The following is a 20,004-nucleotide window of genomic DNA, read 5'->3' as shown; positions in this document are numbered from 1 at the left end:
CTGATCTTGAGCTTTGGCCCTGCCATGCAAGTTAGGGATGTGTGATCATTATTGTAGCCCATTTAGCATCAGTGATATAATTTCAAAGCAGCATTTGCTTTCGTAAAGCTTCAAGATTTACGCTGTGATGGATTTGTAGCGGAAGAATTGGTTGAATTTTTGTATTTTATCATAATTTACAACATCATAGCAATAAATAAACACCGCATATTGGAAATAGGATAGGCCTGAATTATTTATGACAAACGTATAAGTACGAACCCTACTTCTCCATATGTGCTGTAAGGTTTAAAATGATCTGTTCTCCTGCTTCCTCTCACGTCCACCTGCCTTCTCACTATTCCCCCTCTTGTCTTTCTGCAGGTATGCTGAACAGCGCTCCGCTGATGCTCCCTGGTCGTCACGCTCTCAATGCCACGCTCATGGCCGCTAGCATCGGCGGCGTGATCCCCTACATGCTGGATCCCAGCTACACCACTGGCCTGACCTGTCTCGGATCGGTTTCTGCCCTCTCCGCTGTCATGGTATGCTGCACGTGTGTGTTTCTTAGATCTTTTGTCTCTCTCTCTCTCTGTGTGGCGCTATTTTTTTAAGTAGAAAAATCTGGACGGTGAAGATTGAAATGTCCTTGCATGCCGGCCGACAGGTTAAACATGTAAGAAAGCTTTTAAAAACCTCAACAAACTCCAGGGTGGAGAAATTGTTTTTAAGAGTCAGGAAAAAATTGTCTACTGGAGAGGGAAAGAAAAAGAATATACAGGAATGGGGAAAAGTAACACCAGTGGGTATTTTTTAATAAATGTCAAGTTACACGAAACAGGAGCTGCTTGGAAATGTGGAGTGGAGCAGAGAGCGGACAGTCACAGGCTAACAGGTTCGACAAGTTCCTTCTGATAAACTGTTAAAGTCTCACTGCTTAAAGTTTTCAGATGTTTGATTTTTGTCAGACTGATTCATCCGTAAACTACAGAGGAAGTCTGGAATAGAAAGCAGCTATTTCAGCTGCTTTTTAATCTAGCTATTGCTTATTTGCAAACGAAACCTTACAGGTTGTTTTACTTGAGTTTTACATCTTAATATAGATTATACAATATCTGTGAATCTGAAGAGATTAGACTTTGTGATGTAAAACCCTGATTCACAGAAAACGTAGAGGAAACGGCTTTTTGCACGAGCTCTTGCATAAATCAGCAGCTGGAGTTTCAGCGTCCTTCCATCCAACAAAAGGATTGTTGATTATCATCTCAGTTTCTTTGTCTTGCACGTGTAATCAATATTTCAAGTACAGTATTATGAATCATCTACTGTACATGTGTTTTTATTTTTTCATTTGCAATAAAATAAAATAAAAAAAATAGGCATTGCATGTGGTCAGAAGGAACCATTTATGATGTCTGAGCTGAAATAAATCAAAAGCTCCATCGGTTTTGGTTCTCGTTGCTGCTTTGGTAACTGTAGTTGGCCCCAGTTAAACAACAACAACTGTATAAATGATAGAGGAACGAAGAGCATGTGTGTCTAATTGTGAAAAATGTTAGTTCTTCAGGTGGAGTTTTCTTTTTTTTTTTTTTTTTTTTTAAACTGCTAAATCAAACAATCCATCACTAAACCAGATGGTTTTATTAGGTGAGGTCAGAGCAATTTGTCAAGTTGTTTATCATCAATGGCTGTCAAAGTTAAGGCCATAATAGATGAGATGTATAAGATAATAGACCAGAGTGATGAGAATTGTGGATTATTGTTGGATAATTGGCCTACTTTAATCTTTTATCATACACAATCAATTGTTTCCATCACGTCTAGGTTTTTGTGAAACAAAAATAGAAAACAGATTGAAACTTTGCTCAGTAGTATTTTCCTTTTTGATTGCCCAGAAGCATTTGCCAAAAAAAAAATGGATTCAATTTGTACTCAGTTTGCTTTACATTAAGTATTAATATTTAATAAATCCTTCTTCCTACCCTCCTTCTTCATGATCCCCTCCTTGCCTTCTCTCGCTAATATAATGCCGTGGCAAAAGTCCTAATCTTTACACTGTCTAATTCTCTGTGCTCTGATTTTAGGGTGTAACTCTGACTGCAGCTATCGGAGGAGCTGACATGCCGGTGGTCATCACTGTACTCAACAGTTACTCTGGCTGGGCCCTGTGTGCCGAGGGCTTCCTGCTCAACAACAACCTGCTCACCATCGTTGGAGCCCTCATCGGCTCGTCTGGAGCCATCCTCTCATACATTATGTGTGTGGTAAGTGGTGCACGGTTTAAAAAAGAAAAAGAAAACGTCCTCATTCTTGTTAAAATTTGACAAAAATGTTCTACATTGAATATATTTTTTTTTTATTTAGGTTGACAAACAGTTAAATTTGGTTGTTCCTCTGCTGTCCTGCAGGGGGGACTCTTTACCGTTTCAAATGTGAAATTTCGATTTCTTTTCTGTGCCTCCTCATGATAGTAAAGAGGGTTTTTATTAGGGAGAAAAAAAAAAGTAAACATCTTTCCTGTCTTCTCAGGCCATGAATCGTTCACTTGCTAACGTGATACTTGGGGGCTACGGCACATCCTCCACCGGCACGGGAAAGCCCATGGAGATCACAGGGACACACACAGAGGTCAACGTGGAGCAGACTGTCGACATGATTAAAGAGGCCCAGAGCATAATCATCACTCCAGGTAAAACGCACAGAGGTCTGGCACACGAGTGGAAAAACATGGCGCTTTGACCTTCTTAGTCACTTTTCTTTCCCAGCATGAGCAAAGTGTGTTCTGTTCATTTAACCTCCTCTCAACCTACGTTGCGTCACCATCTTCTGGGGTAATTGTCAAGTCCCGGCAGAGCGTCTACAGAGAGAAAAACACCCTTGCCTGGTTTTTCTGTGTGGTCGGCAGCAAATAAGACATTCTACAGTGGGGGTTATATTTGCAAGGTCGGAGGGAAATTAGATGAGATCAAACTTTACAGGACTTTGTTGACAACTATTATCCAAACCGGCCTGTTGTTCATTTTTCAGGGTTGATGCGTGGGGTCGAAACACAACTTTGGTTCCAGCTACACATCTCTCCGTTTCACATGTTTCCTGTATTTAAGTTGACGCAGAACGCATGACAGCCTCCTGAAGTTTCAGCCTTGGAGTGGCTGCTGTATGAATTTTGTTGGGTGGCCCCCCAAAAAAAACCTTTCAGTCCTTTCCTTTAAGACTATTCTGATGCTGTCACGGTTCCACAGAGTAGCCTCGATCACGTGGGTACATGTAAACACAGACTAAAAGCACCTATTCTGTAAATTGGCCATTCCAGTCACAGAGCACAATACCAATTTGCAAAAAAAAAACTTCAGAGGAAATCACAGCAATTTACTAGAATTGCCAAATTACAGCGCTCCCGTGGCCCAGTGAAAGAGAATCGAGGCATCAAATGTAAGTTAAGATATTCGGCTTTCTTTTCTGAGACGACCCCGAAGAAAAGGAACGGGGCCAAAACTTCATGTAAAACATGATATCAGTAAGTGAGACAAGTGTGACAAAGTGAGAAAGCAATCCGTCATCCATCCATCCATCCATCAGCCCAGTAATTTGTCTTCCATCAGCAATTTGTCCTCCATCCATCAAGGCAAGGCAAAATTATTTGTGTAGCACATTTCAGGACAAGGACAACGTTAAGTGCTTTACATGATTAAAACATAGGAAGATAAAAACAGAATAAAAGCAAGTTGGAATAAAATGTAGAAAAATTAAAACAAAATAAAACAGGGGAGAATGGAAACTAAAAGCAATTACTCATCCGTCCATCCTCCTAGCAATTTGTCATCCATCCATCCATCCTTGATCTCTTCTTTCTGTCTCCCTGTCCTTCCCTGCTTCCTGTCTGCAGTTCTTGCACGATTAATCTTTGATGCCTACAAAATTGACTGGGAACTCTAAACATGTAATGTTTAAAATGTCAAGAATTTCTGATTTTTAAATATTTTAAGCTCTTACAATTACCTTTTATTTTTTTGTTGCATTATTATAATTTAAAACACAACATCAGCAGGAGACATTGCTGCCATGATACCGTCTAATACTGTTGCATCATTACGCGGCGCCAGCTTTTCGTCATTGCCCTTGTTTCCATTCAGAGCTTTCTTCCTAATCGGAGCCGTCACAGTCACTTTGCCTGATTGACGTCTGTGGAAACACTTAAGGCCCTGCTTGATAAACAGAAGTGTTTTCCTGGCTTTTGTCTGGGCCATCTCTCCATGGTCTGCGACCATGTGTTTTCCTTTATGTAAGAAAACTCATGTGAGAATATTGGCAGCAAAACTTGCAAAAGAAAAACCACGAAGGGGGGTAAGAAAGTGAAAGTCTCCAAATAGTGTAGCTGGAAGACGGACAACAACACTGTTTTTGGAGAGGTTTCTGATGCGTGTCGCCTTGACTGGTGTGTTGTAACGGGACAGTTTCCGACCGCATGTTGAGACGAGGCTTGTAAACATCACTTAACCGTTTGACACGTGTTTGTGTGCGAGATAAAAATCATACACCTGCGTCACTCATATGAAAGTGCTCCAATAGTGGAGCATTAAAAACATAACCTTTTTCGAGAATTCAGTCCAACTCTTGTTTGGTTAGCTATTTATTTAAAGAGTTCAAGAAAAGAACAATTTTTACATCACTTTCGCAGCATAATTCTCAAACAAAATTAAAATAATGTTTTGTTCTTGTTGCGTTTGGACTAATACACCGCCACACATAAGAACACCAGCGAGACCTGACTTTTAAAGACAAGTAGGTCAGATGAATGACTTTGTACTTCCACACTGGAAAACTTTAAAATTTGACAAAATATAGTTGCATGTTTTCTCTGGAGTTGCTGACATGAAGGAAATTGTCCACTGAATTCCTTCTAGATGAAAAACTGCAGTGGTGCTGCTTTCACAAATATCTGAGGCTAAAAAAGTACTCCGTGAAGGAAAAGGGTATTTCTATTACTCGTACGAGTCATGAGATGAAAACCTCCATCACTATTTGTTCATTTTAATGCACTTTGTTTCAAGTTTAGCAAAAATCACATGATATGCTTTAATGCGTCAAAGGGAGGCCTGTCGCAATAATCAATAAATCAATCGCACAATAAGTTTTAATCACATAATTAATTAAAAAAAGTGCGATAATTTGCATAGGGATGCTTGCTTATTTTCCCTTGTGTTTTCGTCTCCTCTCTCTGAGACGGGATAGCAAGAAGTTTTCAGTACACTGCATCGGTGTCTGATCACACCTCCATTTTCATTTCCTCAGTGTAGGAGGGGTTAAATCTTGCTAAGCTCCTCGCGCTTAGCTAATAAGCTAATAACAGCTAGCGCGTTAGGTTAGTTGACCGGGTTTTTTGATTTGGTAATCATACAATCAACCAACTGCAGGCAACATGCTAATCAATTACAGCTAGAGAGCGGCGGGGCACTGAGTCAATACATTCATAGCCTACAGAGACGCCACGGTGGATATTTGGACTTATTTCCAAACAAATACAAGAAAACAATGGAGCAAAGGAGAGCGAGCAGGCAGCAGAGCCATTAATATCATTTTTTGCTCCATTATGTCCTTCCTTCCTCAAATTCTTAGTTATGGCAAGCTAGGGAGCAGAACCGAGCAGTGACTGAGCCAAGTGGGAAAAAACTTGGGTTACTTGAAGGCAGAAGAGAGTACTGCTCTGCCCTGATGTGCTCCCTATTTGCTGTAGTTTCATCTACTAGTATGAATTTTTACGTCAGTCAGTGTTCAGCCTGACATCAATGCTCATGTTTATCAGCGCGTATGCTTGACTTTGGAGTTAATTGAATGGATACAGCACTGTGTTGCCTGATCTGACTGATAGAGTCCAGCCCAAACACAAAGTAAAACCTGCCTAACTAAAAAAAATGAAACATTAAGTTGATCAGTAGAACTCAACCCCATTTGAGGCGTCTATAACACCAATAAAATTTCATAGTGACACTTGAACCAGAGATTCGTTGAGGATGTCAGGTTCGACAGATTCTACTCTTTTCAAAAATAAATTAACTTATAAAATGAGTTCAAGGAGATGGCATTTTAATAAAATGTGGAAGTTTTTAGTTTTCTGCCACACAATGGCAACTATTTTGATATATATTGTTAATTCTTTCTAACAGTCCACCAAATGTTGTGAAAAGGTTCCCAAATTTTTACAACTATTAATAATAAGCTATTTTTGTCAGCTCAATGTGTTCAAAAGAAGCCCAATTGGGTGGAAACAATCGCAGTCTGGCTACACTGACTACGCTATTGCTTTTTTTCATTGTGACCACTCCCACAGTGCTGAGAAAAAAAGGTCTCCAAATGACAATAATATGATTTATCGGAATAAGTTTTAGAAATAAATTTCATCCGCCAAAATTTGTTATGATGACAGGCCTAATTGAAGGGAATAATCTTCATTTTCTGCCTAATAAAATATGGAATTCAAGTATTTATCAGGTCTTGTTAAATGTGAAAAATAAGGTGATTTCCTGTCATGTTGTGTAAGAGTTTTCTGTATTTCTTCCTTTCATCCAACTTTCCACCATTAATTTCCTTTCTTTTACTTACCCATCTATCTTTCCATCCTTTCACTCTTCCTTCCTTTCTTTCTCAAACTTTACTACTTCATGTCCTTATACCCATTTTTGATCCATTATGTCCTTCCTTCCTGAAATTCTTTCTTTTCTTTCCTACATTCCCTTATTCAATGTTGCCTTCTGCTGTTTGTTTTAATTCATCCATATGTTTTTCCTTCTGCTCATCGTTGTACTTCTGCCCTTCCTCTCTGTGTTTCATTCATTCTTTCTTCTGTTTTTCTTAATGTTTTTGTTTCCATCATTCCCTCCTTTTTCCTGCCTTTTGCACTCTATTCTTTCCTTGCATGCTATGTTCTTTTCTTTCCTTCTTTGTCCTCCTTCTCTGCCTATCTGTTTTATTTTTTTTTAACCAGATTTCAGATTTGCCTTGTGTAAAATTTCAATTGTTTTTAACATTTATTTAACAAAATATAAATATTTTATGAAATCACTATAGACCAACAAAAACTAATTAGTGTGCCTGTAATAAATACTAATTTAGAAAAATGCTCATTTTGCCTCCAGTGAACGACAAAGCCTTTTTAAAGTTTGTTTAACTCCATATAATAAAAACTCTGTACCTGCAACATGGAAATTGGTTTGTGTTTGGTAGAAGACATTTAAAGTACGTCTTAAACAGTCAGATGTGAATTATCTGAAAAATGACCCGTTGTTGTTTTTTTTTTTTTTTTATCTCTTTCAGGTTATGGACTTTGTGCTGCAAAGGCCCAGTACCCCATTGCTGAGCTGGTAAAAATGCTCTCAGAGGCTGGCAAGAAAGTCAGGTAAAGTGAAGGCTAACTTTGATCCAGAGCCAGTTTAAAACAGTGTTGGGCCCTAAACAGAAATTTATTTAGGCTCTTTCCAACTCCCATTAGTCACCACAGCTTCACTAATATCTTCTTTATATGGCCATTTTCAAATATTTGTGCATTGTGCTTTTCACGGAACCATTAATGTTGTAGAGATCTTTGCTTTTGCAGTTAAGGGGAGGCCAGTTGTGAAATAGAAATCTATTCAGCAACAAAATATTTCCCTATAGCCAGATATCAAGACTCAAGACGTGCTCTGCATGATTACAATTTGTCTACATGTGCATCTTTATAAATTCTATCATGGTACAGTTTTTTTTTTTTTATTCCATTTTTAAAAATCTTGCATAAATATATACCCAAAGTGGGTCTTATTTAAAATTTCTAAACAACATTGACTATTTTCAAAGTGTTATATTGCTTTACCTTCTAGCTATCCATCCATTTTCTGTCCCTGTATATCCTTTATTTATTTTTATTCATTGATTACATTAAATCAGTCAGCTTTATTCTAGCCATTATTTTAAATATTTACATTTTAACTTTCTGTGTTTACTGCTGAATATAGTAAAAAAAAAAACATATACATTTTGATTTATTTCTTCGGATTAAAATGCACAAAAACTGACTTTTAAGACCAAATTATTTACCAGACCAGTATGTTTGTGTACCTAGACACTTAGGTACACAAACCTAGACACTAGCTGGCCACTCAAACTCAGTGATATCACCTTTAAAGCAGGTTTTGGTAGTTTCTTCTTTTCTTTTTTTTTATTTAGTGTGGTCAGGTGCCGTATTCTGCGGAATAAATAAATCTCCATTTAGCTTGCAAGCTAAAGGATGCGGGGCACTAAAGTTTGATTGCTGATGGCTCCTCTGACTTTGGACCTGCTTAAACACTGTGGAGCAACCTTGCACTAAGACTCTTGAGACCCTGATTTCCTAATGAAATGCTATATTTTTCGTGGACCACTGAGCTTCAGTCCAGTTTTTTTCCCCTATGAGCCTAGGTGAGATACTTCTGAAGTCTTTGATTTAACAGTCGATTAACACAAGGACAATTGTAGCCTGAGTGGTGGCTTTTAAAGCACTCATTCCTACCTCAGTCAACTACTTGTGAATCTCCCCTCAAATGGTCTTAAGGGTTTTGTTTCACAGTCCTCTTAAATTTGAAGTTCTCTCTTGGTTTTTAGGGTTTTTTTTTTTCACACTTTATTTTTCCAGTTAACGTTTTATTAATACTTATGTATAAATCACTCTGTGGACAACCAGCGTCTTTTCAAGGACCTTATGTAGCCTCTCTGATTGTCTACTGGATACCTGTTAAATCAGCAGACATGATTGTGTTTCTTGTTTTTAAAAGAAATGAGGAGATTATCGAGTGTAGGGTTGGCTACACTCAATAAACATTCATATTGTGGGGCAACGTTAATTATGGGTTTCTATTCATTGTAGGCCATAATAATCAATAATGGAAATTAATACTAATGAACCAAATAGTTTCATTTTTAAAAAATGTAATTGCTGAAATAAATGAACTTTTCATTCATTATGGAGATGTACCTGTATCACTTCTACACTGCAAAAACGGAACTAAAAATAAGTAAAAAAGCAAGTAAATAAGATGATCTGCCAATAGAATAACATTTATGCACTTAAAATAGGAACAGTTCATCTCCATCATCTTATTTCAAGTGCAGTTTATCTAATTATCTTATTTTAGGGGTAAAAATACTCATTCCCTTGGCAGATAATCTTATTTACCTACTCAAATCCAGGACAAAAACACTAATTTTAAGAACATTTTACTTATTTTTAGATCTGTTTTTGCAGTGTACAGGAAACTCACATTTGAACAGCTGACTGAGTGCTCCAGTGGGCCCCCCCTCCGGGTTCTGTGGGCCCACAGCAATCCACCAGTCCCTCAGGCATTGATTAAACATTAGCTCTAAAAATATAGTCAATAAAGAGTCACAAAAACGAGAAATGCTTGGCAGAGATTGCTGTTGGAAAAAAAGAAAAAAAATTATACTGGCAAAAGTATGTTGATGGAAAATTATACAAATATATGCATTTTGTACAAGTAAGTAATAAAGAATGGTTGCTGCTTTCATCTGGCTGATAAGAAAATGGGATTGCATGTAGAGACCAGTGTGTGTTTGTAAAGAACCAAATGCTAACGAGGGACAGAAAAAGGTACAGCGGAACCTCGTCTAATTTTCCTGCCTTCGCCGTTTGATCCCGGCTGTTGCAGCTGCTGCTGCTTAGAGCATTTGTGCCTGATTAGAGGAAAGTGGGTGGTCAGAAAAAAAAAAAGGGGGAGAAAACATGCAGTGTTTTTCTCCTCTGTTTTGTCTTCTTACTCTGTTTCCTAATTTATCCTTTTATTCCCAGCAGCCTGTGTAATCGTCTGTGTCTTCTGTCTTAAGCAATACGCCTTTTTCTGTTGTCGTTCGTTAGATTCAGCAGTACAACGCAAAACGCTAATTCTTCTCTTTAAGATCAAAGCTCCACTTTCTTTTCCCCTAATCCTCATCTGCAACACATGCAGATTAAATTGTTTAAGAAACGGAGCTCCTTTTTTTTAAACCTGCTTGAACGGTGAAGAGAACGAGCAGCCTGCTGCTAATTACCTAAACTGATTACATGTCATGGTTAATTGAGTTTGAGAGCTGTGCGCAAGTTACAAAGAGAACTCACTAAACGCATGATTTTTGCGGAGGAGTGCTGAGGGAGCTGGACGTAAACTGATTATTGACAAATTGATCTGAGGGTTCTTTGTAACTACAAACTCTTCAGTTGTTGTTGGTTTTTTTGACTGCTCCTTTTTTAGGATTTTGTGCAAAGCAAGGACTTAAAGGTGTGTTTTCCTACAGGTTCGGTATTCACCCTGTCGCCGGCCGTATGCCTGGTCAGCTCAACGTGCTGCTGGCTGAAGCAGGCGTCCCGTATGACATCGTCCTGGAAATGGAGGAAATCAATGAGGACTTCCCTGGTGAGTCCATTTTTTTTTCCCCCTGAGTTTTTGACAATTACCGTATTTTCCGGACTATAAGTTGCTCCGGAGTACAAGTCGCACCAGCCATAAAATGCATAATAAAGAAGGAAAAAACATATATAAGTCACACTGGAGTATAAGTTGCATTTTTGGGGGAAATTTATTTGATAATATACAACATCAAGAACAGACGTGTCATCTTGAAAGGCAATTTTAAATAAAAATAGAACGGAGGCAACAACAGGCTGAATATTTGTACGGTTAGCTTACGCTACATGACACAGCTGAGAACGTGCCTGGTATGTTAACCTAACATATTAAAAGCTATTCAGATAACTATAGCATAAACAACATGCGAAGAAGTTAACCAAAGCGCCCGTGTCACTCCAAATAACTAAAATCCAGTGAAATCTACATCCTCGGTGTCACTTTCAAATAACTCCGTTAACTCCGGATGTAGAAGCTGCGGCACTTCCGCTTCTACGTCGCTTACGTCTGATTCAACACAGGCCTAGAGCGCCCTCTTGTGGTTTGGTGTGAAAATAACAGGTGTAATGATATACCGGTAAAAATGTGTAATAATTTTACACATAAGTCGCTCCAGAGTATAAGTCGCACCCCCGGCCAAACTATGAAAAAAAACTGCGACTTATAGTCCGGAAAATACGGTACTGTGCAACAGTTTCATGGTGGCATTTAACAGACAAATGTAACAAAACTCTAGAAATATGCACCATGTTGTCGGTGGAAAAGCACAAAAGCTAACTTAACTTGGATGTCAGTGATACAGATAAAATGGAAATTCTGACGCTGATGTTGGGGCGGCTGGTTCTGTGGGTAGAGTAGTCATCTTGCAATCCCCCTGTCACATGTCGACGTGCCCTTGGGCAAGGCACTTAACCCGAAGTGTGCTCGTTAGTGAGTGTGATTGGGTAAATGTGGCTCTAGTGTAAAGAGCTTTGAGGTGTCAATATGTCTAGAAAAGTGATATTCAGCAATGTTATCCTCCTTTCTTGTTACTTCCTAGTGTCTTTCCTTTCCTGAGTCCTTCCCTTCTTCATTGTATACTCCCATCTGACCTTCCTCCCTTTCTTCCTCACATGCTGTCTCGTGTCCTTCCTTTCCTTCCTTATATATTTCCTCCATCATTACATCTCTCCCGTTTCATGCTTCCTTTCCTCTACTTCCTAACCTCCTTCCTTTACTCTCTTTGTTGTGTCCTTTGTTCTTGTCTAATGTCCTTTCCTCCTTCCTGGCTTGTGTAGATCGCTTCTTGATTGTGTTCTCCTACCTTCCTGACTTGTCTTCTTGTGTCCCTCCTGCTCCTGTCTCCTTCTTTTCTTCCTTGTGTCCTTTCTTGTATCCTTCTGTAATTATAATTGTGTCCTACTGTCTGTCTTTCCTTGATTTCTACCTTTTCTCTTTCCTTGTGTCCTCGTTTTATCCTTCCATCTTCTCTTTTTTTTTGGCCATAAATTAATGGATTCATTAGGAATAACTCATGGAAACTCTTGAAAGTTTAAAAATATTTCTGAACCCTGTAAGGAATGCTTAGCAAATTTGACTCTGTTTTCTTTTTCCACTTTTAAAAACGTGGCAGCAGTGGCTCCACTTGCTCAAATGTTCCTGCACTTATCTGCCTAATCGGTCACGTCTGAGTTTAGCATTCACCATCTCCGCATAAAAAGTCTCCAAACTGTCCGTTATTTCGGGCTGTTTTATGCCACCTCAATCCGGCACTTATGAGGCGTTTACAGTAAATTAAAAACAAGCAATAATACAGGTGGGAAACACATGTAGAGAGACGGCCTTTTAAGCCTTTTGATTTGCTCCATGTGCAAACAGAAACTGACCTGGTTCTGGTGATCGGTGCCAACGATACGGTGAACTCGGCCGCCCAAGAAGACCCCAACTCCATCATCGCTGGCATGCCGGTGCTGGAGGTCTGGAAGTCGAAGCAGGTGAGACATCTGGCACAGGCGTGACAATAAGATCTCAAAGCCCACAGAGAGGATGACAAATGTGGGGTTTTACTGCCGCACTGTGTGCATCTGCTGACCCACATTCAGATTGTTATGAGTGCAGGTGTAGCCCCATGCTGCTCCTATTACAGTGGAGTTTGTCCTTGTGAAATGACAACATGCAGAGCATCTCGCTGGGGTTTGGCCAAGAGCTGGAGTTTATTCTGTATCTCACTTCCTTCCATAAGCGTTCTCTCTGGAGAAATCAAGGAAAAAGTTAAAGGGAAACAGTACAAGTGTGAATTTAAATCCTGTCAAAAACAGGTTTTTGTCTTGGAATATTTCTAAAGCTTACTATCACAATGATCGGGGATCATCTTGGTGTTTTCCGCGCAGGTCATCGTGATGAAGCGATCGCTGGGCGTTGGATACGCAGCGGTGGACAACCCCATCTTCTACAAACCCAACACCGCGATGTTGCTCGGGGACGCCAAGAAGACGTGCGACGCTCTGCAGGCCAAGGTCCGCGAAACTCAGAGCCAATAACGCGACCCTCGTTTTGGAGACACGTCGACCTGCGAGCACAAACAAAGAGGAAAGATTTCAAAATTCATCTCTGTACAGCTGTAACTTCACAGATTGAGTAAAGAAGAAAACTGAATGGAGCAGTTTTTGGCATCCCTCCCTTCCTGAGATCTAAAAATAAAGGAATAATGTCCTGTGCAGTGAAATCCATGCGATACAGATACTCTATAGTCATTTGTAACTCATGTAACGGCGCATCTTTTATTTCTAGATCTTAAGGGAAGGCTGCACTGTAATCAAGAGTGCTGCTGACCGGGTGTCATGTCAACTTTAGGCACAATTATTGATGTAAAATAAATACAATCAGGAACATAGACACACTAAAGTGTTAGATGTGTTTAACTTCACTCATGAGATGTTTTAGGAAATAGTAAAAAAAAAAAATGATGAATAGGACTGAAGAAGTGAGGGACGCACAGACATGTCAAGAGATTTTATTCCTCCTTTTCTCCACGGTTGATTTTTTTTGTTTTTACATGGTCTTCCCTTCCATTGAGCCACCTGTAAAACAAAAAAGTGTGAACATGTAAAAATATTTGTACTTGGTCTAATAATTTTCAAAAGCAAAGGATTTGCTCTTTTTCATTTAGCTCGGCGCTCAGATCAGACCGTAAATAAAACGAAAAAGCCTCCCCTGGTCAGACGACACCGGCGTCATTAAGCTTTTAGTGGGAATCCCACCGTTTTGCTCTTACAAACACTCTCCTCACGCAGATTAGCTGAAAGGATTTTGTTATGTTTTCCATCTCGGCCCATTCCATCATCCTGTCAGGTTCAGATTTTACAGTAGATGAATGTTTTCTTTTTTTTTTTTTGTTTAAGTAAATGTGACTCATCCACTCCAGAGTGTGTCCTCATTACTGCTCCACAGAGAAATGAAGGATCACAGTTTGTAAGTAGGGCCATTTGTCAACCTGTTGTATCCGAATCTAAACGATGTTGCGCTTAGTTAAATTGTTGCCACACGATAAACTGTTTTTCTTTTTAATTTGGCATTTGACGTCTACTTATCCCTGTGCCAATGCAATCTGGATAGATTCTCGGATGCGGACAGAAGATTTGGCATTCTGTTTAACCACACAAGTATTTCTTTCAACAAAGATTAAATCTTTTTGGTAATATTTCATTAGTCATTTAATTAGATTGTATATGGAGCCATTTGTCCTTTTCAAACCATTAAGACCTACTGTAAGACATCGATGAGTATGTTTTCTTCCTGGGACCTCATGCATTGACCATGACAACTATCCTACCTCTGCATAAAAAGACCAACACCTCTCTGTAGGACAGCAAATCTGTGTCACTGCGTCTTTTCACATGATCGGACCCAACGTTTTCCATCCACTCTGTTCAACAGGTCAGCTCTCATATTTCCAAATAATTCAGGACCAATGTTATTTTTTTGCTGTTGCATTTTCAGACCTCAGCAGTTTGTTGCTAGACTTTTTCCATTTGTATGCAACATGATTGGGAGATGACGCTGTAACATGATATGTACAAGTAAATAGTCTTTAGTAACATTAAAACTTGTAGATTGTTGCCATTCTTGAACAAATTATACAAGGAAGATGAAGTAAATCTAGCATTTTCTATGTATCCCTCCTTACAACCTTTGCTTTTTTTTTGCTTGAGGGAAAATATTTTTGTTAGAATCCATATTTGTGCAGAGCATCATTGGGATTTGGAGGAGGTATGTTTCAATGCACCATCTTAAGAGGATGAAATGTACTGTGAAACTGTTTTTCCCCCTCTTTTGTTTGTCATGGAACATTTTCTTCCCTAATAAAGCTGTATTTACACTAGATGTCACCCAAAAGTGTCACTTTTTTCAACCTTTTAAAAGTATGGTGTGATTTGAGTGTCTCAGTAGTAAACAGGTTGTTTTTAAAGGTTTTTTGTGATGTGTTGGTGCAGCTTTGGGCTTAATGCTTTAAGGTTGATTTTGTATAGCACAGCTCAGATTTGAAGTATTAGCAGCAAATACTTGGTTTAAAGGTAGCAATTTTATCCACTTATAAAGTAAAACTGCAAAAAAAATATTCATCAGCTTTTTACATCTAGAAAGTGGCATTTTTAACCTGTGAAGCAATTTGGATCGGCTGTATGACAAGTGCTTTATAAAGAAAGCTTTGATTGACTTTTGCCAATTCTTCTTTGTAAATAGCTCAGGCTCAGTCGAATTGGAGGAAAAGTCCCTTTGAACATCAATTTTCAAGTCACACCACAGATTTCCCCATTGTATTTAGGTCTGGACTTTGACTAGGCCAGGGGCCTGCAACCTTTACAGTCTAAATAGCCATTTTGCCTACAGTCCACTTGATTTAAACTCGTTCAGAGCCACAAATGTTGCCTGGCCTTTTGAAAAAAGACAAGTTATAATTTTTGATAAAAATCTACTGTAGGAAATATGTAAAAGAAACTCCCTTTTATGGCTATTTTGAGGTTTTTTAAAAAAGAGGATGGACAGGATGTTGATATTTGTGGATGATGTAAAAAAAAAAAAATCAGTTTCCAACATAATGAAAGAATATTCATTTAAAATTAAATATTACTGGCACTTTAAAATAAATTAAAAAAATTAAAAGCAATTATTCCAAGAAAAAAACTGCGAAAACCTGCATTTATTGTCACTATTACATTTAAATACCATAAAGATATCATTTGTAGCCACTGTGGAAGGTCCAAAGAGCCACTTGCAGACGCCTGGACTAGGCCATTTTACCCCATGAATATGCTTTGATTTAAACCACTCCATTGCTGTATGTTTAAGGCTGTCATGTTGAAAGATGACCCCCCCCACGCTAATCTCAAATAATCTGCAGCCAGTGGTTTGACACGTCTCCCATGTTTGTCTACGTGACCTGCTTCGACCTCATGGATAAAGAACATGCTTCTTTTCCAGCAATTTTTAACATGGCTGAACAACTTTGTTCACATATAGAGTTTCGAACATTGAGTAGTACTTCACGAGCTCACCGAAGTGTGGGATGTTGTTTTGTAACTAACCATGCCGAAAACTCTCTCCCCGACCTGTCACTCAGGTGGACTTTTTGTTTTCCAATGAAGTGACTTAGAATTAAATTTATTTAGAGATAGAGTAAAGGGGCTGAATAGAAATTCATGGCAAACCTTTCATGTTTTTATTTTTGAACACAACTAAAAACTTTGTATGCTTTTTGACCTTGTAAAAAAGTTCAAGGAGTATGAACAACTTAGTTGCCTGCATTTCATCTTTCTGGTGTTGCATAAGAGGAATAAAAGGACAGAAAAACACGTTTATTAAGATTGGCGAGATGGTCTTTAGTATTCAGAGATGCTTCTTTTTTTTATCTGAGGCCATAAAATTATTTGTGTTTAAATGTTTAAAACCCTCAAGAATTGACGCACATTGTGTTGATGTTTTAAAATCATTCAACCAAAATGATAAGCAACCACAATACCTTGAAGCCAGGTCCTGCATTAGGTGTAATTGAACAAACATGAAGGCAAATGGTGTAGTTTGAAGATAACACACACAGATAAATCCATATTTTCTCATCAATGATTGCATGAGTGCATGATGAGGGTTATTACAATGACTGAAATGTAAATATCCACGAGCTGTCCTGATTGCTATTCATCAGTGCAGATTTGACTGGAGGTGCTTAAGAGGGCGCGGCCCAAACAGCAGATTATAGCACAGATAGTTTTTTTTTTTTTAAGCAAGCATCGCATGTGTGCAGGATGAGGGTGGCTTCATCTTGCAACAAGTGGCACTCAGGCTGTTATCTACACTCAAGGCTAGGAAGATCTAGACTAGACCTACTGTTGCACTGCAGAGTTGAGGGCAACCCTCATGTTCTAGACATAATAAACAATGATTCATCAACAGGTTAGCCTATCCCCAGTAGTAAACATTGCCAAAAATATACAAAGGGATTTGTTTCCTTAGCCTAGCGTGCGATTCACTGAGGTATTCAATTACAGATGAAAGTCAGTGGATTCCAGGTTGATTGGATGTAAGCAAACAGGTACATTTAGTTTTGCGTGCAACGGATCTAAGAAATATCAGAATGTAACGTATTAAAGTATAAAAATGTGGGCAAACATATAACAAACATTTTATGTCATAATCATCTCACTTGGGAATGTAAAACATTTAACCCACCCTTGTCTTAATGTATCCGATCTAATCTTTCATCTATTACACATACATGAAGCACATGAACTCCTGCCCCATTAGATTAGACTAGACAATTCATATTAGTGATGCTCACACAGGCTCACAGTGTGGTTTAATGTGAAGGAGATGTGACGTCTGCATTTGGGGCCACCATATGTGGCTGTGGAGCTCTATGTTCACAATAATCAGCTGGACAGGGTTGTTCTTTATGGAGCAATATTATCAAATAGATCGATTTCCTTACCAATAAAATTCTGTTACAAGCATTTGTATCTATATATCTAAGTCTGCCAGAATACTGACAAGCTCTTAGGCTACATCCTCTTGCGGCGCCTTGATATTGGGACCAGCGCACCGAACGCTTGTTTAAATAATGGACGCAGTGCGCATGCCCAACATGCTCTCAGTAGACAGCTGTGGGGCACAAATGCTGTGGCCCCAAGCTCGGATCGTCCAATCAAAATACTAGAACTGCACACGTTATGTTTACGTTCTGCCGGATAGTGTGCGGCCATCTAGTGTTGGTTGTCCTTGCTGGCTCAATGAAGGATGAATGTGAATCCTTTCAGTTCAATAAATGAATGTTATGAGTGAGTCTTTATTTATAAATTTATGTTTAAAAATTAAATTACATTTAGCTTTTCTAAAATGGCATTTCTAGTGTGTTGGTTTATGCTAAATTTGGGTAACACTTTATTTGAAGGGGTGTACATGAGACTGATGTTTAGGACTGTTGTCAATAATTGTCATTCGGTAAATTATGACACTATTAAAGCAAAGTTGACATTGTTTAAAATGTCTTTGTTATGACAAGCCCTTAACTTAACAAAACCCCAAGTCAAGCCTTTAATTTAACCTAATCCCAAATCAAGCCCTAAACTTAACCTTGTCTCTGTTAATGTCAAGTTGTCATAACAAAGACATATTAAAAACAATGTCAACTTTGCTTTAATAGTGTCATAATTTACCGAATGACAATTAATGACAACAGTCCTAAACATTCATAAAGAGTCCTTTCATAACAGGTGTTATGTCATGTTTATGACAGTGTAATGTCAGTCTTATGTACACCCCTTCAAATTAAGTGTAACCCTAATTTGTCTGTTTCATTTAAAATTGATTAAAGTCAGTTTGTATTAATCACAGAAAAATTTGTTGCCGCTAATAGGTGTTGAGTTTTTGTGCTGCACTCAACTTATCATGTCAGACGGCACTGTGGAGGTGGAACCGGCTTATGTGCAGCACTCAAAAACAATGTTGGAGTGGCTCTGTAAGATCCATCTGCATGGCATTATACATGTTGAAAGGCTAGTGATTCAAACTCTGTGTGACTGAAAAAGGTTATGTACATGGGTGGGTGCATGTGTAGGGAAGTGGTGGTCTATTGGTTAGAGAGGCCACAAGTTCCCGGTTCGACTCCCACAGCCGGCTGCTCCCTAAAATGGATGGGTTAAACGCTTAGGACCAATTTCAATGGCATGTGCAACGTTGTAACGACAAATAATAGGAAATAAATTGTTTCGACACGTAAACTATAAGTAAAACAATGTTTCATCACTCCGATATAAAAATGAAACTGTAGTTTATAGTCAGAGGAGGTTAGGTTATGTTTCTGCAGCGGTACTGCTATAGACTTACTGACCACTTTTCCTCACTTCTCCCTTTTTCCCTACTTCTCCATTTATGCCAGTTGCTATTTTAACATTTTGTACTCCTTGTTTTTCTTTGCAGTAGAAAGTACCCCTGGCCCACAGGTTCAGCTGTATCTCATTCCTGGACAAAACAAAAGATGGTGCTATTGTTACTAATAACTTTTTGGACTCTGTGTCTCTTTCCAGAATGTAATCAAATTGACTGAGCTGTTTGTTGTTGCCATTACCTGGCTGTACTCTCATTGTTTTCCCTACTGAAAGTTCCCTTAGCCTGACGCTCCTGGGGTTCTCTGTCACTTTCCTGGATGTAATCAATGACAGAGCTACTGTTGCCATTTGCTTTGCACACCTTTTTTACCAATAGAAAGCCCACCTTGCCATATTCTTCTGTCGTTCTATCCTGGAAGGAAGTGATGGACCTATTGTTGCATTTAACTGTGTATATGCTATTTTTTCTGTGCAATAAATGTTATTTATATTTGGCCAATTAATATATTTTTTCTTATTTACTATTTGAAATTCTTACAAATAGCCAGAGTTTTCCTTGATATGTGTATGTTATTTTGCTACCAGTTGACAAAACACTACAATGCACAAATCAGTCAATTTTCAGAGATGGGTATAATTTCCATCTGATCAATTAATAGTGAGAAAACTGTATTATGATCCATTGGTCATATGGATTTCATCATTAATATTGCACCATTTGCTTGAAATAACAGTTACTGAGCACTGTTTTAAAACCACCTCCATTCCCCAGGACCAGGGGAATCCAGAACCTCTTGGATTCATCGACACACTTCCTAAATGCGCAGTGAGTACCCCAAAATATTGTGCATTTTTTTTCCGACTGTGACAGCCAAAGATAGATGTTAGGCCTTGACAACCGCAACTGGCTTTCTTACTCTTTGCTGCTCAGAAATGGAGAATATATAAACAATGTAGGAGTGAGTCCTTTTAAGTTGCTTTTATTGTCCAGCTGCTTCCCAACTTTTAGATGTAAACTGCTGAGCAGTTGGGATAGGAGGACGATGGAAGCGGCGGAAAGGGTTGAAAGTACAGAGAGGAGAAACCTTTCTCAGACTTAAAGAAGGGACACATTAGAGTTTGTATATGTCTTTGCATTTCTATGTTGGCATACAAGAACCATTAATGCAAAGGAATTAAGATCAAAGAAAAAAAAGTCTCTCTAAACATCATCCCTGACGGCTCCAGTTTAGTTTGTTAATGTCTTCTGGGCAAAAATG

General features: G+C 38.6%; 1 protein-coding gene across 3 annotated transcripts in view; it reads left to right on the top strand.

Annotated features, from left to right (window-relative positions):
* The window catches only part of nnt (nicotinamide nucleotide transhydrogenase), a 38,402-nt gene extending 23,655 nt beyond the window's left edge, over positions 1–14,747 (top strand). For 2 of the 3 annotated variants that reach the window (XM_036133929.1, XM_036133930.1), the window contains exons 16-22: positions 364–524; positions 2,064–2,243; positions 2,509–2,668; positions 7,291–7,372; positions 10,276–10,394; positions 12,243–12,358; positions 12,755–12,904. In XM_036133929.1, coding sequence (XP_035989822.1) covers positions 364–524; positions 2,064–2,243; positions 2,509–2,668; positions 7,291–7,372; positions 10,276–10,394; positions 12,243–12,358; positions 12,755–12,904 — 968 coding nt within the window. Of the gene's footprint in view, positions 1–363; positions 525–2,063; positions 2,244–2,508; positions 2,669–7,290; positions 7,373–10,275; positions 10,395–12,242; positions 12,359–12,754 lie in introns of all 3 variants that reach the window. The other variant, XM_021323504.2, reaches the window with a different exon arrangement.
* The last annotated feature ends 5,257 nt before the right edge of the window (positions 14,748–20,004 follow it).

The sequence above is a fragment of the Fundulus heteroclitus genome, unplaced genomic scaffold, assembly GCF_011125445.2.
Source record: "Fundulus heteroclitus isolate FHET01 unplaced genomic scaffold, MU-UCD_Fhet_4.1 scaffold_70, whole genome shotgun sequence".
NCBI lineage: Eukaryota > Metazoa > Chordata > Actinopteri > Cyprinodontiformes > Fundulidae > Fundulus > Fundulus heteroclitus.
The sequence above is the reverse complement of the archived record's forward strand: the minus strand, read 5'-3'. Positions and strand labels throughout refer to the sequence as shown.